The following is a 23,878-nucleotide window of genomic DNA, read 5'->3' as shown; positions in this document are numbered from 1 at the left end:
CTGGGACACAGAAATGGATAGGATGACTTCTTTCAAGAGTGAAGGGCACAGATGTGCAAATAGAAATGTAGGGAGGCACTAACTACAGTTACAGCCATGCTGACATCAGCCCAGGAGATTAAGTGATAAAGTGATAGCCTCCTCTCTCTCCCTCTCTCTCTCTCTCCCACCCTCCCTCCCTCCCTCCCTCCCTCCCTCCCTCCCTCCCTCCCTCCTCCCCCCTCTCTCTCTGTCCTCTTCTTTTCTTTTGGTGTTTTACTCTCAGTTTCTCTGTCTTTGTGTGTTTTTGCCTTTTTTCCTGTCTTTCTCTGCCTCTATCTCTGTTTTTTTTTTCCTCTGTGTCTCTTTCTCTTTCTTGGTCTTTCTTTTTTTTCTTTCCTTTGCCTTTCTCTTTGTTTTTCTTTGTATCTCTTTGTGTGTCTTTTTCTCTCTTTCTGTTTTTCTGTGTTTATCTTTCTCTTTCTATCTCCCCCGTCTCTGTCTTTTTCCCTCTTTCTCTGTGTCTCTGTCTTTATCTCTAAATGTCTTTCTCTCACTGTCTTCCTCTGTCTTTTTCTGTCATTCGCTCTTCTTTTTCTCTGTTTCTCTTTCTCTCTGCATCTCGCTCTCTGTGTCTTTCTGTTTCTGTTTCTCTCTGTCTCTTTCATCTATAGAAATCTACCTAAATTGCCTGGTCTTCTTCAGTACAACTATACATGAACCTTTCTCCCCATGCCAGCATTTAGCAACATCTTCAGTGTGGTGCCAGACAATGGCTATTTTGGCTTTCAGGTCCTTTCAAGCCTCTGTTGGAATCATCAGCTCCTCCTTTGTAGTAGGAGAATGTTAACAAACTTTAATCTAACTTTTTTTTTTTGCCAAACCTGGCAACAAGGTACCAGTGACCAAGTCTGTTGTATACTGGCAGGGAACAGAAGATATAGAAGGAAGCTACCAGGTACCCTCCTTTCTTGGTGTTATAAGTAACTATAGTTCTCAAGGCCATAAAGAATCAGATTGTAGAAGGCTGCTTTCTTAGCTTTTCCTTATTTCTCTGCTGACCCTCTTTTCCTTCTTCCAGAGCTCTCCCTCACCTGGAGGACTGAAAAGTTTGAGCTTCTTGTCATCCTTAGCATCACTCTGCTTCACGACTTCCTATTGTGCCCATCTCCTATTCAATCTTCCAGTCTCAGCCCAATGCCACATCTTTGGGGAGGCTTTCCAGATGATTCATACAATAGAGGTCCTTCACTAAAACCCCTCTCAGTTTGTGTGTGTGGGGGGCACTGTCCACAATGCCATTCAAATAATTATCAGTGTCATTTTCCCACCCTTCCTTGTTCTCTTGAAACTTGAAGAGCTTTCTTGATACACAGAAGCCACAATAAACGGAAACTGCCCTGCATGAGCCACCTAACTCCAATAGCCAGTGTGTACCATCTTTAGCCTGCCTGGGTCTCATTGTACATGGTAGAGAGCAAACAGCTGCCTTTTTCTGAGGCCTTCACAGGGAGATTTTCTTATAATCCTGACTGCTCATCCATCATTTTATTTTAAGCACATTATTTCTCTATCCAAAAAGAAAAGGAGGATACAATTAAGTCTATATCCCTTACTTGCTTAATATTTCAGTTTTCCCCCACGGCACTCCTTTGCAAGTGAAGATCACAGTTCATGAATATTAAACGTCTCTTCCAAGGAAATATGGACTCCATGTAATGGAGAGAACCAAGGGCTGGGAAAAGGCCCCTACCCAGCCCAGAGACCTCTTCCCTGTCTCCAGGTCCACCTCAGTTACAAGTATACAGATGCATATTCAAGGCGCATGTGTATGCAGATGGATTTCTGGTCACTTTTTTTTAATGCCATAAAGAAGTCCTTGTTCTTGGCTACTCAGATTCACCTGCCTTGGACTGTGGCTACTTTTCAAAGGCTACACATCAAAGTTTCGCCTTGATTCCTAGCAGACAAGCCAGCTCCAAGTCTATTCCTTGAGCCCCTTTCCTGAGACTCAGGAAACTGACTTGGGCTAAGGGTTAGAATTCCTCCCCACTGGCGTCTGAGGCTGTCCTGTTTCTTTTCATTCCAGATCTGCCTCTCTGTGGGGTAGGCTGCCTGGGTTTGCAAAGGAGGTGGAGAGCACTGGTCTGGGGCAGGTTGGCAAGTTTGATCCTAAGTGGTGCTGACACTGTTTGAATGCATCCCTCGGACCTCCCAGTCAAGTACTCAGATATTTGGTCTTGCCCAGAAGTCAGCCTTCTAGCCCATTGCCTCTCTTTCCTGCTCTTTTGTCCTTTCAGTAACCCCTTTGACCCTGAGGGTAAAAGGGATTTCTTTCTCTCCCTCTGCCCTCCTATCATTTAAAAATGCACAGTTTTAAAAGAAAAACAATCCAGGACTTGAGTTCTAGAAATTAGAGCCCCCAAAGTCCCTCTGAGAGTTCATCTAATTCCCTTATAGCATTTGGGAATGGGGAGAACAAAGAAGCTTGGACACTTTGCCAAAGATACCAGAGTAATTTGGTGGCATTCTCGCCACAGATGGAATGTGGTGGGCCTGCCTATGTATAACTCAGGATTGGGACTCAGTGAGAGGAAGAGGAGGAAGAGGTGGCCTTAACTTACAGTCTGGAGGGTCCACTTGTGTACAACACTTGAGGGAGAAGAAGTAATTTAAAGAAGACGCAGATTTAACTGTGGCCGTTTTCCAGAGGAGGAAACAGAAACTCAGAAGAGATGGGATTTACCTAGAACAACCTAGGCGGTAACTGTGATCACATTTTGTGTGTGTGTGTGTGTGTGTGTGTGTGTGTGTGTGTGTGTGTGTGTGTGTGTAGATGCACACATTGGTCTGGGGCTTGAACTCAGGGTCTTTAGCTTTCTGATCAAGGCTAGTGCCCTGCCATTTGAGTCACACCTCCACCTTCAGATTTTTGCTAGTTAATTGGAACAAAGCACTTGCAGACTTTTCTGCCCAGGGTGGCTTAAAACCCCGATCTCAGATCTCAGAATGTAGGCATGAGCCAGCTTTACTGGGCTCAACACAGGCTTTGGAACTTGGGCTCCAATGTTTGACAACTCAGCCCAGACAATGGATGAAGCAACCAATGCATCCTATGTGGAAAGCAATAAGGCTATTACCAGTGGAGGGCGATCTGTTGTAAATGAAAACACAGCACTGCATAGAGGATGAGCTTCATGCAGTGAGACATCCATAGGATGATAATAATGGAAATTGTTGCTGTTTTTATGACTCATGGAAAAGACACAGAAAGACAAATGTGTTCACTTTGTTTCCTGCTGGGATTTGGTGGTACCAAACAGATATCAGGAAAGACAAACATTTTGCTGCTTTTTTTTTTTTTTTTTAGAAACCTGCCTGGGTATTAGACATCATCTTTAGGACAAACTGACAGGATTTGAAGACTTCTTTTTTTAAACCATCCCTGTCAATATAACATTGGACAATTTTCTAAAGCTCAGTTTCTTCATCAGTAAAGTAGATATAATTATTCTTGGCTCAGAAGAGCTATTGGAAGGGAGGAATGGAGTGTGTGTGTGTGTGTGTGTGTGTGTGTGTGTGTGTGTGTTTCTCTCTTTCTCTTTTAATTTTGTCATAAAAGCTGGCACATTTGGGTGCCTGGTAGCTGAAATCATTTCATGGTGAAGGACACAGTTCTGCTTGCATAAAGCAAAACTCCCATCAGCTATAAAAGCTACGTGACTTTGAGTAAATTGCTAGTTTTATCCTGTTTCAAACTGGGATAAGAAGTTCATTTAGTTCATGTGGCTGCTGGGAGCACTAACGTAGCTTTTGAATGAATTATAACAATAGCAGTAGTAGTAGTACTAGTACTGGCAGCAGTGTTGGTGATGGCAGTCGTGATGTAGTGACCCTTCAGGTTCCAATGTTTTAACTGCTGTCCATTCAAACATATGCACAACCTCTTGTATTTGTGGTACTAGGTACCAAACCCAGAGCTTGTGTATGCTAAACAAACTAAATATTCTACAACCACGTTGCATCCCTCACTTAGTAAGTAATTTGATCCTCACAACAATAATTACTAACTTATTTTGCTGGTGAGAATACTGAAGTATAGATTAAATCCAAAGTCAGGCTCTGGACTCTCTGAATTCTTAAACATAATGCATAAGTTCCTATGTCAGTTCTAAGCACTCTGCCCATCCTGGCTGGTAGATTTTTACTATCATGCTCATCATTTAAGTTTCTCTCTCTCTCTTCCTCCCTCCCTCCCTCCCTTCCTCCCTTCCTTCTTTCCTTCTTCCTTCCCTTCCCTCATTCTTTCTTCTCCATCTTTTCCTCGCCTCTCTTTCTTCTTTCTTTCTTTCTTTCTTTCTTTCTTTCTTTCTTTCTTTCTTTCTTCCTTTCTTCCTTGCTTGCTTGATTTCTTGCTTTCTTCTTTTTTCCCTGCCCCCTCTTCCTTCAAACATCTATCTTCAGGCCAAGAAAAACTTTTTTTCTCCAAGATACTATTCGGGGGAAAGTTACCTACTTTTTTTTTCAGAGAGAGAGAGAGAGAGAGAGAGAGAGAGAGAGAGAGAGAGAGAGAGAGAGAGAGAGAGAGAGGGAGAGAGAGAGAGAGATATCTGAATAAATTCATACAGCCAAGAGAAAGTTCTATTTTGTTTCTTAGAGTTTTCATTTTTTTGTAAGGTGAGAGGTGGATGATCTATTATGACTTCACGTTGTTTGAAAGAGAAATAATAATAAATGAGGCTCCCAGCAGAGCCCATTCATCCCCTACTCTCCTTTCCTCCAGCCTGGGCTGTTTTCCTTTTTAATCACTGTTGTTCTAAAGTCTCATTGGAACATCCACCAAGAAGACACGGCGATTCATCTTTTTGTTTTCCTTTCTCGCCTTGGCTCAGCACAGGCCAGGGCAGCTGACGGAGGGGCCACAGGCTTGGTGACCCCTTGCGCCTCCCTGTAACTGGTAGGCAGCCAGATTGATCCTCAGTCCTTCCCTTATCTGCCTCACACTGTGGAGTGGCGGGCAGGGCTGTAGGGAGTGCTAATTGAGTTAGCTGGTCCTGGCTCTGAGACAGGACTAGAGAAGCAGTGTCAGGGATCATAGACAAAATGATGCTAAGGGGAGCCAGTGGGGGTGAGGGGACAGCAGAGAGATGGTTGGGGAAGGAAAGGGAAAAAAGAGAAAAAAGTACCTACATGTATGGGTGGAAGGATAAAGAGGTAGGGCTTCTTCTCATTTGGTTTTCCTAAGGATTTAATATATCAGCATCACGCAAGATTTGACCCTCCTCTCAAGCCTTTAAAAATCTGTTTGACAAACTGTGACTTCCTTAATATCAGGTGGAGTATGAGAGAGTCCAGTCCTTTTACTTTCACAGAGGGAGAAACTGTTGCTAAGAGATTTCAAACAGCACGGGCTTCTACATCTTAATTGGAATGAGAGTGGAGCTACCCTGAGACCTGTAGGGAATTAAATCAAAACACAACCCCATTGCATCCCTTGTAATGGCTTAAATGTCATCTTGGAAGGTAGCATGTTTCCAGCTCTGACTCAAGATATATGACTAACCTACAACTCCTTTTGGGGATCCTTCACATTTTGTCTGACTAATTTGACCATTACCTTCCCTCCTTCAGCTTTTATCAGCAGACTGTCTGTACTTTATGACTCAGTGTCTTAGAGTAGAATTCTCATTGCTGCTGAACAACACTGCCAGCCTGGGCCAGTGGGGCAGGGTTATTACTTCACTGACACCATGCTTCTTAACCGAAGCTCTGGGCCTGGTGTATGTTATATTTTTAAAAGGGGGACGAGCACAAGATAATTTCCACATGGAGAGGGGATGTAGCCTGCATTGCCCAAGAGGTCTTGTGGGCAGTGTTTATTTTAATAAGCAAGTTATTGCATGGGGGGGGGGGTGATGAGGATACTAGGGGTGGGAAAATGGGAAAGGGAAGTCCTTAGGGGTATTGCATAATGACACAATGGCACCTTGGAGATCCCTCTGGATCTGAAAAGTGATCGGTCCCCATAAATCAGTCATTCATTATCACACTGATGTTATTGATTGGGGTGACATAAAGATGCCTAGCCCAGGACTACCATCCAGCATAATGGCTCTCAGAGGACGTCATTGCTGATGTCCCTGGCAATTCCCGCCTGTCTTCATCAAACACGTCTACACTCTCAACACTGGGTCAAACCACACAATATTTGTGACATGATTATATTTAGGTAGGATGAATCATGATCCACAATACCTAACTTTCGATAGCTTCTTCATGGAGGAGGATGCTGTGGTGGGGGCGGGAGGGATGGAGGGGAGGCTAGAGCGCTGGCCTTGCATGTTATGAAGCTCCTATTCCAGGCTCCCCATTCAGCCCCAGGACTCATCTTATGCAGAGATCCATAGCTCTTATGTCACTTTTCAGCTCTGATGCTAGATGTTGGCATGTGCTGGCACTTTAAAAAGTGTCACTGAGTGTGACACTCCTTCCATCTTCATTAGATATAGTCCTGGTTCCTATATCTCATCTGGTCTAGCTCATATATCTCATCACCACCAGCTTCTGATGCTGTCCTGGGATTCTGTGTGTATTTGTGGGGCTCAGGGGAACTCTGTGTGTCTATTACACCCCAGCTTAAGGGTAACTGGGAGAAGTGTGTGTAGTCAACTGCTCTAGTGAAGACAAGAATGGACTCACCATGAAAATGAGATTCACTAAACCTAGGGAAGAGATTCTGATAACAAATGCAGACAGGCCATGGGCTTTTCTAGGTGAGAACACTGAGGCTTGGCCAACCTCATGCAGCTAGATTGTAAACTCATGTCAGTCTTGCTCAAGCCTGTTCTCTTGACCTATCTTTTATACACACATAATGTCTTTAACACATATAATAATGAGAATAATGTCTACCTCAGCGTAGCCATGGACACTCTGGTTCTACTTCTCTGGCTCCTGAAAGCTGACTCTTCTGAGAGCCAAATTGTCTAATTTTTATTTTTTTTAAAGCTGTTTCTTTAAGAAGGTTTTCTAGACTCAAGCTATGGAGTTTGTCCTTGAAATGTGGTCCCTGGGAGCTGAGATCTCTGGATGAACTCCATTCTGTCTGGAATGCCTGTGTCTCTGTGTCTATAATCAGGTTCTAAATGGCCAATTGGAGGGCACAGCTGAGGTTCTTTCCCTAAAAAACAAATACAATTCAGTATGCTGGGGTAAGTAAGAGAGAGCCTTCCCTGGAAATCATCCACACTACTGACAATTTTGTCTTCCATTTTCTTAAATTGTTCCATGAATTGCTTCATAATGAGATGGTTTTCACTCAGTCCCTAAGCTCTGCAGTCTTTCTGCAAGTAGCTTGCCATAGTAGACCCTCCTGCTTTAACTCCAACCATACCATGTCCCTCTGGATCCTTCGCTAATGGCCCCACACCTCTGTTTCCTTTAGTAAATGCAATCCATAAAAGAGTTGTCCTGGCGATCAAGTTTAATAAATGTGCTTAGTGTGTTTAGTAAACACAGTGAGCAGGAGCTCAGCCCTTGGAACCTGGTTGGTAGAGAATGAAAAGCCTGTAATACATGCATCTCCCTTTTCCTCTTGATCATTCAGGCACTGCCACTCCTAGTGGATCTAAGCCAGAACAGTCATTTCAGTACCAAAGAGGAAGTGGCTTTCAAGAGGTGAGGCAAAGCAAGCTAAACCTAGACTCACCATCCCAGCGCTTCTCCCCAGCACTGTTCTCCCCATCCCTATCATTGGTTCAGTTCTTCTAAGACCAATGCCATGATTTTCATGTCCTGTCTGTGCCAAGTCCCAACACTTACCAGATATACCCGATTTAAGGGGATGATACACTGTGTATGGTAATGAGCTAGATAGTGGATAGTTTAGGGTTTGTTTGTTGTTGTTGTTTTTTTTTTTTTTTGTATACCATCTCCAATGTCACCATAGCCCACTTCCTTCCCAGAGCCCTGAAATTATATATATGCCCACCATCAAGTGAGTAAGATAGGCAGATGTTTTCCAGCTTGGACTTGGGTGGGGGGTACCCTTGGTTGTGAGAAAGGTGATGGAAGATGTGAATAGACTCCACAACTAGGAGGAATCATCTATACACAATGGAAAAGACAAGACAGAGAGAAACCATCTACTGCAATGTAAAGATCTTGTCCTTTCTTCATTGTTTCTTCCTCTTCCTTCCTCCAGACATAAACATTTACAGTGGACCCCTGTTATGTATACAGCCCCCTTGCTTGGTACAAAGGAGTCATCAGTAGATGCTCAATAAATTTGTGCTGGGGAATGGAATTAAAGGTACGTGATTCATAGTTTCTATACCTTTATGAAGCTCAGTCTATGAGGAGAACAAATGTCTAAACATATACCCAGTAATGTAGTGCAGATGCCAGGACTTGATGACATCTCCTTCCCTTTAGTCCTCCTAGAAAATTGCCTTTCAGAGAAAATTCTTCCCACCAAGGTTTTCATTCCCCCCTCTTCCACCCCCCACTGTAGCTGCCCCTTTCCTTTTCAGAGAGAGCACCTCTGTCTTTTGTACTTGCAAATGAATTGTGATTAGTTTTCACCTCTAGCCCAAGGGATTAGCCCAGGGACCTTTGATCTTCAGGTATCGATTTGCATCTTAAAGGAAGCATGATCTCATCTGGGCCAGCTCAAAATTCCATCCCTTCCCCCAACCCCTGCCTGTTTACTGGCCCTAGGCTGGTCAGGGCCTCCCAAGTGGGGCTGAAACAACAAGATCCCTCAGATACTGCTAGAAGGCAGAGGAAAACACATTTCCCATCTGACTTGGGCTAGGTGGGAAAAGGACATTTGCTTTCTAAACACAGGCAGGGTCTGCTATTTCTCCTCTGGTGGATCAGAGAGACTGCCCGTAGTTCCCAGCCTACAAGGAGCTCTGCTAGAGAGACAGTGTAGCAAAATGGCCTCAATTACAAATTTGAGACTCAGACAACATCAGGTTCAAGGCCTGGTTCTGTCTTTATTTATTTGTTTTTGTCTGTGCAATCATAGGCAAGTTTTACAATTCTGCCTGGCTTTTGATTTTTCTTACCTCTAAAGACTAAAATCCTACACAGGCATGGCAAGGGCCATCCTGGAGAGTGAGTATGAAACAAAGAGTGATCAAATAAAGTCACCTGTCATTCCCATCATTGATGAGAACCTAAGGCATTAGGGATGGAGATAGCTATCCTTTAGTATGGCTAAGTTCCAGTATTTCCTGGTGCCTAGAACAGTACTTCACACATAAGAGTCACTCAATAAGCACGTAATCCGATGGAGTGACCATCATTTATCAAGAACTATCATGAGTGTAAAATAACCAACCAGCTAGGGCCAGAGACACAGCAAAGACTTACCAAGGCAATTGAAGGAAACCTCTTGTTGGCAGAAAAGGGAGCAGCCATCACCATTCATCTTATTCATGTCATCACATTCCTCCCCTTGGTCTCTGCACAGTGGACACAGAACAGAAATTTAGGAGATCATTTTCACCAACCTGGCTAGACAAGGACAAGTCCCGTTCATTGGCCACAAACCTTCCATGAGACCTCATGATCTGTTTCTTCACTTTCAAAGTGAGTTTCGTAAAAGGGGTAGATGTTTAAAGTCCTATTACAGTTGCCTTAGTTTGCTTCTGAAGATAAAATAGAATTCTTGTTTTAAAGTTATTTTTCTAACATTTTAAGTCTGTTTAGATTACCAAGGAGTGAAAATGAAGGAACTGATCAAGAACATCTCATTGCCATTTATATGTTTCTGATTGTGTATGTGTATGCATACACACATGCCAGTACTGGGGTCTTGAACTCGGCCTCGGTGGTCCCTGTGTTTTGTTTTTTTTCTCAAGGCTAGTGTTCTATCATGTGGGTCACAGCTCCATTTCTGGCTTGTAGGTCTTAGTTGGAGATCAGAATCACCTGGACTTTTCTGCCTAGGGTAGCTTTAAACCATGAACCTCAGATCTCAGTCTTCTAAGTGCCTGGCTCTAGTTCTGATTTTGAAAGGATAGAATAGAAGAAAATTTTGGGAGTCCAACCACATAAATGCTACTCCTGTTTAGTTACCTTTGACTGTAAGTTTTGCTCTCTCTATTGAGTGTTATTTCATGGCATCAAGAACTCTGCCCCTGCTTGTTTTTCTTGGAATTATTTCTGTCACCTAAAGATGATTTTTAGCATGGGCAGAAACAAACACTACTCATTTTCTGAATTAGGCTTGAGCAAGGAGAAGGGGAGAAGCATAAACTGAAAAACTAGATTGTAACTTTCTGGAATGTTCCCATCCTTTCAGAACCAGAAAATCTGCCTTTTAGAACCCTATGTTCCAAACTAACTGCATAATCTTAAATCTTTGACCTCTCCATCTGATCATTCTATGATGATTTGTGCTTAAACCTACTAAAAGTAAACATGATTAAAATCTTATTCCCCATTCATGGTAGCCAAACACCAAGTTCCAAGGAGTCACTTATATGTAAGTTGCTATAGTCTTGGAAATCTCAGAACACGTTTTCACATTTTTACCTTGTTGAAAATTCTTTGCATTGTTACAGATTGTCTTTGCATTCTTACAGATGCAAAGCTTCACTTTCTTATCTTAAAATGGAGACAATTTGGCCCACTCAGAGTGTTGGATACAAAAAGGGATGTGACTAAAAGTATCCTACTGAGTAGATGCTCAGGGAATCACATGTCCCATTACCACTTTGCCTTAGGAGGTCTCTTTAGAGACTAGCCAGGACCTGTCACTGCACAGAAAAAGCCTCAGACTTTTCCTTTGACCAGGGAGATTAACACCAGGCAATGCTTGTTGTTTTTAGGAGGTGTCAGAGTAGCAGGAGAGTGCCTGGCAATCAATCCTTCAGATGGCCTAGGACATTTCATTGATCTCTGAAGAGCCACCCAGGTTCTCCCTTGGCTACCCATGAACAAAGGTCTCCCTATTCCCATTTGATCCCAGTCATCTCTGCCAGTAAATCTTATAGGATATCAATTGCTGATGATCCTTTTGCTTCTTAGCTATTTCATAGGTTATCTGGGGAGAGCCTTTTTTATTTTATTATTATTATTATTATTTTTAAACCTGGGATTGTTTCCTAAGCCACAAAGAATATTTCCAACCTGCTTTCCATCACCGGTATGTTCTATTGGTTTAAGCAAACATCAGGGTCACCACAAATATCTTGTAGGCATGACAGATCTATCATTAGATCGAGTGGTTCTGTGAAACCTCCTTTGACCTCACAGGCCTTGGGTGGATGGCCATCATGCTGTGTATTCACAGATACGTTGCTTTATCTATTACAGCAGTTGTCAAACTGACGGCCTTGGTTTGTTACTTGAGCCCTATGTGAAGCCTATGTGAGATGCCGAAGAGAGTAACAGAGTCTGTCATTTTTCTACCTCAGTGTGCAGCATAATGTCTGGGTTGGTAACATGCAGCCACTCCCTCACTTATGAGTTTTGAGGGGCTGTCATGACAGAGGAACACAATGATAAATTCAAATGAGGACTTGGCTCTCAGGTCCTAGGTGTGTCTTACTCCTTACTGAGTGTGTAAACTTGAGGGATTCACTAGAGTCTCTGGACATTAGTGCTCTTGTATAATATGTGATAATAGGACCTGTGATCACAAGGTAGCATGATGGCTCAAATGTTCCAGAGGCCCAATAAGTAAATGTTTATAGATAGTCTCATCGCCATAATAATTACCTGTCTTTCCACTAAATGGAGAATTTGGGAGAAATTCCTTTTCTCCTATGGCTAAGATGATGACACTCCTCTTTTTTCATATATTTTTATTGTAATTAATAGAAGGGTTACATTATATTCACCAGATAGAAGGTGCATTACTTCACATACATTGATTCGCTTTCTCGTGTCTTGGTCCCCATTTCCCTCCCCTCACCCCTGCCATCTTGTTTACCTCCTTTCCCTATCCAACTTTAAATAACCAAATATACATATATACAATATATCAGATAACCAGGTGAAATACTGTAACAATATGGCATAACCAAGGGACAGCAAAAGAGATGAGAGATAACAGTACATTAAGGACAACAATTACTCGTTATATGGCTTTTGTTTCTATATATATCCTGGAGGTTCTTTCATTTAGAGGATGACACACCTCTTTTCCTTCATGTTGCTTCCTTTCTTTCTTTTCCTCTATCTTCCTTCCTTCCTTCTTTCCTTTGTTTCTTCCCTTCTTTTTAATCTTTATTTCCTCCCTTCATTTCTCCTTTTCTCGCTCTCTCTTGCCCTCAATTCCTTTCTCTTTTCATTAGGATAAGATTCATTAGCTACATACATTTTTCTACAATGTATGATAACATATATCTGCTATCTGCAGAAAATCTAAGTATCTGTTGCCTGTCTATGTGGGACACCGAGTCTAGGTTAAAAAAATTAAATAGCTTCATTCAGTTGTGGAAACGATTGTAAATTAATAATTGTTATGGTAGCTATTTTAGACTGATAAGAAAAAAATGAGAGTTTGGAGTGTTTGTGCCTATGTCTGGCTCCAACATGGATGGAATGAGCTGGTAAATTCAGGCTCCCAATCTGGCAATTAAAATTTTTATTTGTGCCAAATTAGAAAAATCCCAATCACAATTGTGGCTTATCAGCAATGATTGCAAATATTTTCTGAATCTTCTGGGTCTGCAGCTTGATATGCAGCAATACAATAGGATACTCTCTCTCTGAGCTGGGTTGGGCTCAGTGCAGTTTGCCTTCAGACTCAGCTTCATCAAGAATTGGAAGCAGAGGCCTCTGTGTGGGAGAGAAGCATCAATGGTTTCCCCTTTCTACAACTCTGTAGCACTGAAAACTGTCTTGACATTCTATTGCTGTTATTTGGATGTGGCTCTTATGTGCACAGAGCTCATAGTAGATTTCAGTCTCAGACCAGTGAGCAGCTTTATTTTGTAGGCTCTTGAGTGATACATTCTTGGCAATCATCATAATTCAACACTAAAATGTACGCTATCTCTTCAATATTTATATCATGATCATTTTCTTATGAGATTAAACTCACAGGATATTCAGGACATAAATATATATGCTGGACAGATCTGCTTAAGGAAGCCACTTGAAATTGTGCAAATAATCATTACTGGCTTTATTAGTGCTCGCTTTTTAAATCTCTTTTTCTGTGTGCCTGTAGTTTATACTCATAATCTTAGCTCTAGCTGAGACTGACAATAGTAAGATTTCAATTACTCAGGTTTCATCTCAACAGAGAGATTCTGAGTGTGGTTGTCTGTGCCTGCTCATCCCAACTAGAAAAGGAGTCTTGAACTAGATCTATCATGCACCAGATACATGCCAGGGCAGGAAGTGAGATTCCCACCTCAAAACAGCCAGTACAAAAAGAGCTGGAAGTATGGCTCAGTGGTAGAGAGCCTATCTAGAAGTGCTGAGGATTAGGGTTTCAAACCTCAGTGCCAACAAAGAATTTTGCTTCAAAAGGCATTCATTTAAAAATGGTACCAAAAAGGTTATAAAATTTTCAGAGACACCAGATAAATTCAGATAACTCCTAAAAGTTATCTAAGTGTATTTTGGTACTTGTTTACTGAATAATTGGCATCAGTCTTGAAAACATGGAGAAAGCACAACTCCTATATAGATCATTACATCACCTGAACAAGAATGCTTGTTGAATGTTTGTAATCACTGTTTTGACAAGTGAGCAAACAGTGGGCAATGTTTTTTTTAATCAGATAGTGTTTGTAATTTTCATCTGTCTTAGTAAGTAAAACTGTATTGATTCAGTATATAAAAATGTGGACACTCTTATTTTTTATTCCCCAAACTGTAACATGTTCTACTCTTTACTGATCCCTTTAGCCAAAAATAGATGTGTTTAGTTTACCTCACAGACTCCCACATTGCTACCAGTAACAAATTAAGTTGCTCTTTCTCCCTGTTATGTTAGGGTTATTGACCGAGAAAAGCTGTCCCCTACGACATCTCAGATATATACGTACACCTGTGATCTGATTCACACTCTGTATGTGGTATACGTGGCACTGTGAGGCAAAGGCTCTCTTTATGTCACCTCTCCCCACAACAGAAGGTATAATTGCAATCCCAGGCTACATAGATATTATGTGATACCCGACAGGGCCATTTAATAAAGGAATTTTGCCAATAGCTCATTTTTTTCCATTTCCACACATAATGATCATCATTAAATCTCTCAATAATTTTTTAAAAATAAATATCACTTTCTCAATGGTGTGGCTCACAAATAGATACTAGAGCAATAAGAAAATTTTCAGCCATAGGAAAATTAGTTTTGAGAGATTGTAGCTTTTGTCTGCACCTCTAGGGAAAACAAAAACACACATACAAAAAAAAAAGCAAAACAAAACACCCTTGCAATTTTGTGCCAGGAAAGATTTTTGTTCTTATTCTGGAAGAAAGGAAGTCAAAATCTCCTGCTTGTTCCTGTTAGGCTGCTGTATACCATCTTGTCCTGAGCACCAAGAGGATGTGATGGACTGGTAATTTCACTAAAACCATATCTACAACATATACTTCAATATTCTTTAATCAGAATTTCTTTGGGGTGGGTGGAATATTTATACTCACTGATTCATTTGCTCCCATGAACTCCTTGTCAGATTCAATATTCACTTTGGGGTGCTATGTACTGTGGATGGTTTCAGTATAATAGTGTGCTTGAGTACCTTGTTATTTTTATGACACTTGGACCTATTTTGAAACTGCTGATATCCAGTTTTAGCAACTAGCAAAAAAAAACGTTTTTTAACATGTTTTAATTGGGATGAACTCTATCCAGTTAACTAACTGTGGGTTGTGAGAGAAAAAGACCAAAAAATTAAGAACAGAAGAACAATGGTAGTAAGTATATAATGGTGCCATTGTCTAAGTCATCTGCAGAGAACTGTATGTATTCTAAAAATTACTAGTTTTCTCTGAAGGCCAGCAAAAGACCTGCAGACCAGTTGGTAGCCGGCTGGTCATTAGCAACTGGAAGTTCATGTACTGATTAGAATCTCATTAGCTCGTCTCTCTAAGAATTCTGACCATCTCTCCCTAATTACCATACTGTGTTCTCTTTTCCTTAGGACTACTTACTTCTGGATAATGCCATCACCACAGTATCCACTTCCATGGGTGTATATGGCAGCAGATGATGGCTCGCTCTCTTTAGTTCCTGAAACGGTGATAATCTGGTACTGGTACACACTGCCAAGTTTCACATCACTAGAAAATAGAACGATGATGATTAGTTAGACAAATACAATACTGAAGTGAGACACAGTGGGAAAGAAAAACCATTTATATGGAATATATTCTACAAGTTTTGCTTTCTCCATCCCCCCCTCTGCCTTTTTCTTTTTCTTTTATATTTTCATATTAAGACAGGGTCTTACTACAGAACAGGCTGGCCTTGAACTCAGAATTCTCCTGGTAGAGCCTCCCTGTCTTAATCTTGTTTATTTTTTGAAATCAACCTCACATTCAGTTCCCTATTATTATCTAGTGAACTATTGACTAGTGTATGTTTTGTTATACACTGATGAAAATAAGCTTTAATGGATGAATAACCATGTAGAAACTTTTACCCCATAACTTTTATACCAAACATGCTGGAAAAGTAACAGATAACCTGTGATCCATAGGAAAAGTATTTGGGAGAAAACAAAAAAAAACATAGTGTAAGCAAAAGCACTGAAGTGGGAAATTATGCTATGTGATTCCCTCTTGGCATTATCTGATTGTTGCCTCTCATTATACACCCATGCAGAATTACTCTTCTATGCATGAGCAAGCTTTTTCCTGATGTTGCATATATAGTGATTCCCCTTTTCTTTATCACATGTTCCTTCCAATGTCTTTCATTCTGACTGAAATAAAAACAGTAGCATGTATTAATCCAGTATTGGCCCTGGGCTATGCACTTCCCATTTTCTCATTTGAGGGCCAATACAATTATACATAAATACTGGTACTTTCATGTTAATTTCACAGATGATGAATCAGATATAGAGAGTTCAAGCAACTTGCCTACAATCATATGCCATTGAGTAATATCCTATATCCCGTCTCCTTTATCCTCACTTTAAGGCTTATGTGAAAAGTGAGTCCCTGTCCTGGAACTGCAATTCCAAGGGCTGGTTTCTTTCATATTTCCAAGATGATATCTCTCTACCAACTTCAAGAACTCTTGGTGCCTATCCTGATTTTCTCATGAAGAGACCACCAAATAAACCTGGCTGCTGCTACTTATATTCCAAGGCAACTACAGATGACCAGATATCTACTCCTAGTTTTCCATTTCCATCATTTTTCAAAAGAAGATGTTATTCCTTTCCTTCATCACTCTCAGTACTAAGAATACATTTCTTCATAATAAAAATCTAGCACAGGGATAAAAAAAACACAAGAGGATAATGAAGAGATCCCAGAGTGGATGGAGGTGGATTTCATAAACAAAAGGACAATGTCGAAAAAAAGTCTCAAGTTCTCCTGCCCCCCTGTTATTTCAGCTGCTCTTATGACTAGGGCTGTTTGGATAAGGCCAGCAAGATAACAGGTGCAGGACATGGGCAGAAAAGGTTTCCTCTTTCTTCAATGTATTAGAGTTTATGAGCAGTGAAGGATTCTGGTGAGGAATACCACCTTTCTGAGAATGTTAAATGTGTTTTCCCCCAAAGGGAGTTTGTTTTAGCAGCACTAGAGCAGTTACCAATGTTGGGGGTAGACCAGAAGTCCCTGGAGATACTGTTAAAGCTCTGTTAATGAAAATCAGCTAATGCATAAAAAAATCTTAAGATGTTGTCTGTAAAGACAATGGTAAACTTCTAAAGGTCAATTTATTGATAAAAGTACAGACTTTACATTTTTTAGCTTATTGGCTGCTTTATCTTCATGTAGAGTAATGAATGTATATATACATACATATGAATATATATATATACATATATATGTTTCAGGTGACTTAAAACTGAAATAAAGTTAGGGAGAAAGTGGTAGTTGTAGGGGATGCATGAGTTACAAAATAACCATGACAAAACATTATATGATAAATTGATTTTGCTCTAAAATATAGAAGTACATTGTATAATAAGGAAGATTGCCCTAGAATATTGGTATGGAATAAACTAAGAAATTTGCTTGAAGTTCCATCAGTCCAGGTGACTGAGGACAAGTGGTCATTGTCTGAACAGATAGGGTACATTCACAGAAAAAGAATGGTAGTATGATCATAGAAAATAATATTTTATGAAATAAACTCCAAGAAATGGAAACAAGAGATTTTTCTTGTTGTTATACTTGATGCTTTTATTGTCTTTTCCTTTTGCCTTCTTTGTTAATTTATCTTTGGGAGATAAGGGGGAGCACAGAAAAGGTTGGGACAAAGGTGGAACAAATGTAACAGTGGTATTCACTAGATGCTATGTGAAAAATGAACTGTACAGCTTTGTGGTGGGGGAAGAGGGAGGGAAAACCCGAAGTGAGAGAATGAAGGGGTGATATGGTTCAAAAAGAAATGTATTCATTATCAGACGTGTAACTGCAACCTGCCTGTACATTACCTCTACAATAATGATAAAATATATTTAAAAAGAAGAAAACAAAAAAGCTTGTTAGTGTGACACATTCACCATTTTTTTAAACATGTAGGTTGTTTAAAAAATGACTTGTGGTTGAAATATTGAAGTTGTACATTAATCTTTGTCAGGGCTGTGCTTCTCCTCCTTATCTTGCCCCCTTTCCTGACCACCTCCTCTTCTTCAGTAAACACCCTGTTTTCATCACTTTTATCCAGGCCACTGTTCTTTCACAAGTGTCTGCCTTATGTTTGCATTTCTGAGAATTAGAAACAAAAATTCTTGATTGGGCATGGTGGTATGCACCTGTAGGTGGTAGGCAGAAATAAGAGGATTGTGGTCTCAGGCCAGCCTGGACAAAAGCACAAGACCTATCTTAAAAAACAAAAAACAAAAAAACCCTCAGACAAACCAAAACACCCCCATCAAATGCAAAATAGTCTAATTCTATCCCAAGACAGTATTTTTCAGACAGGGAAGTCCAGGAGTTAGTTATGAGGTGTAAATTACACAATACTACAAATGACAAGTCCTAATTGTACACCAGGAAGAGTCCAAAAGAACGACCAACAGTCCGGGAGATACAGTTCTCTGTGTCTGCCGCATAGAAAATCTATTTCTTTTCCTGAGCATCCAATTCTTCATGAAATAGGAGTTGGGAAGGGTATAATGCTCTGCCCTGAAATGCATAGTAGTAATGTAACAAGGATGTTATCTTGTATTATTCAGTCATGAGCATTTCTACAGGCTAGAAGCTTCCTCTGCAGTTAAAATTCTGCAGGAAGAATGGGTGTCGGTCATAATATACCACCCAGACTGATCTGGAAGATACATGGGTGAGACCACCCAGGATGTCTCTGGCTCAGGATGAGCCCAACTATTACAGTCCACCCTGGGGCTAAGAATCAGAGGGTAATGCCTGGGCTCTTTGGATACCAGCTTGTAGCCAAGAATGGGAAGGAAGGGAGCAATCACTTTTTGAGCCTGACATGATGTGCCAAAGACTTAATATATACTATTATGATTGTTTTAATGAGAAAATATTTCAATTACATAGAAAAGTACAGAGAACACTACAATAAATGTGCATAGACTTCCTCTCCAGCTTTGTCAAATTATAACATTGGCCACATTTTCTTCATATCTTTTTGATTTGGGGTGGGATAGAAACAAAAAAAAATGTAGTCTGATAAATTTTGAATTCATCTCTTTGCCCTGCCTCTTGTATCTTACTTTCATCTCCAGCACATTTTTAACTTTTTGTTCCAATGTATGGTGCTGCCTATTTTATATGTCATTGATTATACTTTTTTAATAGTTGCCTACTGTCCATTTGTATTGGTCTGAGATCATACACATTGGCAAAGGTAGATCTAACTTGTTTAATTTTATGGACATGAATAATTTACCCTACACACACTTCACATTTTAATTGGCCATTTTTATTATAGGCATCTTTTATTATTGCTATTATTATTATTAAATCAATCTGCAAACATTTCTACACAATGTCAGAGTTTTCCGAGGATGTGACAAAATTGATATTGTTAGGTTGAGAAGTAATTGTGTTTAAAATTCACTATTAGTTATTGCCAAATTATTTTTTCCACATAGATGCAGAAATTAACAAATTAATCAGTAGAATTCCCATTGCTTCAAGTTTTTGCCAAACATTCCATTATCTGCCAATCTATGAATAGTGTTACATTTCATTATTGTATTATATTTGCTTTGCTTGATTGCTGACTCTGAGGATCTTTTCATGCAGTTGGTGACAACATTCATTTCTGGACATGTAGATTGTTTGCTCATCTTCTTGCCTACTTTAAATTGGGCTATTCTGTATTAATGACATGTATTTTTACATAGTAGACAGTAATTATTCATGAATAAAAACTTTTCAAAACCATTATCAAATCTGTGACCCTTGTTTTTCACTTTGTGAGCCATCTCGCCATGCTAGGTTTCTGATTTTGAAGGAAATACTGGAGGTCTATTATACTGTTCCTTCAACTCGTTGCCTGGATCTGTGGCTTTTTATTAGGGAGGTATTCCTAACTCTAGGCATCTTATTGATATCAGTATTATAAGAGATGGCAGCTTCTCTTTGTTTTTCTAGGCATATATAGGTATATATAACATATAGGCATAAATATATACACATGTATATATACATATATGTATATATTGCATAAATTTGTATAATAGTTTAGGGTGATAAAAATGTATAAATCATATAAGTATAAATCATGTAAATTTTAGTAACTTGCTAATGTTTATTTAATTTTTCATATTAGTTTTACCAGATAAATATGAAAAATTAAATAATTCTTCCTTCATTTCTTTATTTTTTCATTCCTGTCCTCCTCTTTTCTTTCCTGTCTGCTTTTCCTCCCTCCCTCTCTCTTTCTTTCCTCTCCCTTCCTTCCTTCTTCCTTCCTTCCTTTCTCCCTTCCTTCCTTGAAAAAAAAGCTGAGGCACAATATTGGCATGCACACCCACACACTCATGCTAGCACATTTGTAGCATTGTTTCATGATGATGCTTGTGTGGAAAAACATATAATGGAGAAAACTATCTTATTTCTCTGTTTTAATCTTGTGTAAGTAAGCTAACTAATTACATTTATGTCTTTGAAGACCTTTTTCAAATTCTGAATAAGTAAGTTTATGTTGTTTTATTTATTCAACTACCTAGCCACATAGACAGCATTCAGAGAAAGACCTAAGGTTATTCTAGACCTCTGGGATGTAAGATGAAGTATATATGGTTGTCTTTAGGGTGCTTACAGGCTGGTGAAGAAGAAAAGGTATTGAAGTTGATGGCTCTTAAAAACCCTAAAAAGGGGGCTGGGAGTTTGGTGTAATGGTAGAGTGCTTGCTTATCATGCACCAAGACTGGGGTTTGATTCCTTGGTACCATATACATAGAAAAAGCCAAAAGTGGTACTGTGGCTAAAGTGGTAGAGCACTAGCCTTGAGAAAGCCCAAGGACAGTGCTCAAGTTCCCAGTACTGGCAAAAAAGGAAAAAGAAACCCTAAAAATATGTAGGTACAGATGCCATACTGTTGCCATGGCTCATGAGGGGAATGTTATGAGAGGTGTTCTCAAAAAGTTAATTGACGTAAGTGGAGAACAGCAAGGTGAAGCCAACCAGAAGGGGGAAGCTTAATTTTCTTGGTAAATGGTATAGTGATTCTTGCACTGGGAAGGTCCATTTGAGAGAAGTCTATACTTCTGGTTTGGCAGGACAGGCAGAAAGGCAGTATTTACTGAATGGTAAATACAGCAAGTGTTCCTCCATGGAGTGATAGAATGAAGGGGTAGGAATTAATGTATCTTCCAGGACTGAGTACTATCCTAGTTGCTTTTATAGTCCATTTTGTTTAAAAGAACGAAAACTTAAAAGAGCTTACTTCCTCATCAAATAATGTTGGAAAGACAGTTATGCTAATTTAAATAATTTCTTTCTTGATATTTATTCATTAAGGTTACACACACTTAAGGTTTTAACTATACATTTTTATGTCAATTTTACAAAAGTGTTACCCTTAATTTTTTTGTGGGGGGGAGCAGGGGAGTTGCTAGTCCTGGGGTCTGAACTCAGGGCCTGGGCACAGTTCCTAAGCTTCTATGGTCAAAATTAGCACTCAACCACTTGAACCACAGTTGTACTTTCAGCTTTTTAGCCCAGAATGGCTTTGAACTACAATCCTCAGATCTCAGTCTCCCGAGTAGCTAGGATTATAGGTGTGAGCTACCAGCACCCACTTCCTGAATTTTTAAGAACTTTTACTTCTGTTTTACACCTGGTGGTATGTATGTATGTATTATGTACCTATTTAATTATTTATTTTTAACAATATTAGAGTTTGAATTCAAGATTTTATACCTACTAGGTAAGTGCTTTACCACTGGAAGCCATAGCCTCTGTTTTTGTTGTTGTTGTTGTTGTTGTTTTAATTTTAATTAGGACCCCTGGCATCCTTGGACTGTTCCCCTGGAACTACAGGCTCACTCTACAGTTCTTGGCCTAACAGTCTTTGGGTAATCAAGGTACACCCTTCCCCATTTCCCTTCCTTTCCAGCCCAGTCATTCAGCAGTAGTCATAAGTCTTTCCATGCAAGTATCCTTCTATTCAAGCAGACCTGTGCTCCCAACTGTCAAGAAAGAAACTTTGTTTAGGAAAACAATCTTCATTCTTCTCCTTACAATAGCATCCTCTCATTTCTCCAGGTAATTTTTAGGAGCTCCAGCCTGTGGTCTGGAGTTAATAAATGAAGACAGAGATGACAAAGATTTGAGAATTCACTGGGCCTTTCCAGCCCCAACAACAAAACCTAGGCACAATCCTGTCACACAAGCAACGGAATAACTGCATGCTGACAATCCTGCCCTTACTGCATAAGAAAGGAGCAAATGTATACATGTAACTGATTAATTCCAGCAGCCTTTGATAGAATTGTCCAAAGATTTGCCCTGGTACCAATTTAAAACACAGTAGCAAATTTAATAAAACTAACAGCTTGCAGCCCAAAGCCTTTGTTATTTTGTTTCAATCATCTTTTACCACCAATTGAAATGATTTTCGACTTTCTTGGTGCCATGAAATAAAATAGAAGGGAAAGAATGGAGAAGACAATGGGGAAATTATCAAGGAGGCAGAGCTTCATATCCTGAGATCAGGTAACATTAACAGCCATCCCCAAATTTTATGTGATGTTGTCAGAACGAGGTCTGAAGGGAACGCATTTCCCAGTTTTGAGGAAACTCCACACCTGGATAGCATTTAAGAAAGGAGAGAGAGAGAGAAAAAAATCTACAAAGGACTCTTGTTTTTCCTGAATGGAACCAAAGAAGATGTGTGACAGCTCTCCTAAACAGTCCCCTGTTGACAGACAGGTCACTCGATTACAGAGCTGGGGCTTGTGACAAGCAGCAAGCTGCCAGGTTGCCAAGCACTCCGGAGCCAAAACACCAGATACAGTTGGAGGTAAACAAGGCATAGTGTGAAAACGGAGGCGAATCTGGGGCCAGAGAGTGGAGTACAGGGACTCTGTGGCAGCCAGCCGGGTGAGAGACAGAGCAGCCCTGAGTAGTTGTTGAGGACTAGAGGCTGGTGAGGAAAGCAATCTCCTTTCTCCTCCCTGTGGCCTCTCTGGGTGGCCAGCAGTTTTATTACTGGCAGAGGGTGAGCCCAACAGCATTTCTGAATTTGGCACCACATCTAAAACCATTTGGGGGCTGGGCTCCTCTTTCTTCTCTGCCCCCATCCTCCCCTCTGAACGCTTCGGGTTTGGTGAAAGCCGGCATGCAGTTAGCAAGCTACATTTCCCCTCAATTTTGAAACCCATGTGCACTCGGAGAAAATGTGATCCTTATGTTTCTGATTCATTTACACTTAACTCATCAAAACGCTATTTTGTAAGAGCTATTTGATGTCCAAGGAGTCTTCTGAGCCCTTTTGTAAGCTCTGCTTCTTACAAGCAGGAAGTCACATTTCTGATGGGGTGGGGGTGGAGTGGGAGAGAACTTGAACCTACAAGGTTGAGTTTGTTTTGAAATGAGGGCTCTCCGAAGGTCACGTGGACCGTGAGCATGGCCAAATGTGTTCTCTCATTTCCTATCCCATCCCCCTCACACGCCCCAGCTGCCATGAGGTTACTACGTCAGTTCTCAATGAGTTCATTTTGAACAAACCAGAGATTTCTCTACCATCAGAGAGAACAGGACTTCAGTTTGAGTGTCAAGGTCTGGCTAGCCTGTTATGCTCTGTAGGGGGGAGGAATGGTTGTGTGAATCTAGAGATGAGGCCTTCCCTCTCTAGGCTCACTTAAAAAAATCATTGTGTGTGTGTGTGTGTGTGTGTGTGTGTGTGTGTGTGTGTGTGTGTGTGTTACATATGGGCTGGTAAGTGGGACTTAACCTCAACCTGCACACTGCTTCTTTGCTTTTTCACTCAAGACGTGCCCTAGCACTTGAACCACTTCGGATTTGTTGCTGGTTAATTGGAAAAAAGAGTCCTACAGATTTTTTTTTTGACCAGGCTGTCTTTGAACTGCAATCCTAGATCTCATTCTCCTGAGTAGCAGAATTATGGCCAATGCCACTAGGCCATGAAATCCTGAGTTTCTAGACAGCAGGATATTGGAGAATCTTGAAATTCTCTCTGCTTTGGGGAGACAGAATTTGAATACAAAAGCATTCAAGAATACCCCAAATGTGGAGGAGACCTAGGAGGATGACCTGAAAAATCACTTCCTACAAGTGTCTTTATCAGATG

The 23,878-nt window shown here is 40.4% G+C and overlaps 1 protein-coding gene across 1 annotated transcript in view; it reads right to left on the bottom strand.

The window, feature by feature from the left end:
• The window catches only part of Pappa (pappalysin 1), a 220,134-nt gene that overhangs the window by 104,616 nt on the left and 91,640 nt on the right, over positions 1–23,878 (bottom strand). Inside the window, exons 8-9 of the mRNA XM_090330506.1 lie at positions 15,115–15,243; positions 9,358–9,449 (exon numbers count right to left, since the gene is read on the bottom strand). Of these exons, the coding sequence (XP_090186632.1) occupies positions 9,358–9,449; positions 15,115–15,243 (221 nt within the window). The remainder of the gene's footprint in view (positions 1–9,357; positions 9,450–15,114; positions 15,244–23,878) is intronic.

The sequence above is a fragment of the Megascapheus bottae genome, chromosome 3, assembly GCF_031878675.1.
Source record: "Megascapheus bottae isolate mThoBot1 chromosome 3, mThoBot2.hap1, whole genome shotgun sequence".
Taxonomy (NCBI): Eukaryota; Metazoa; Chordata; class Mammalia; order Rodentia; family Geomyidae; genus Megascapheus; species Megascapheus bottae.
Note: the sequence above shows the minus strand (reverse complement) of the source record. Positions and strands in the feature narration are given on the sequence as shown.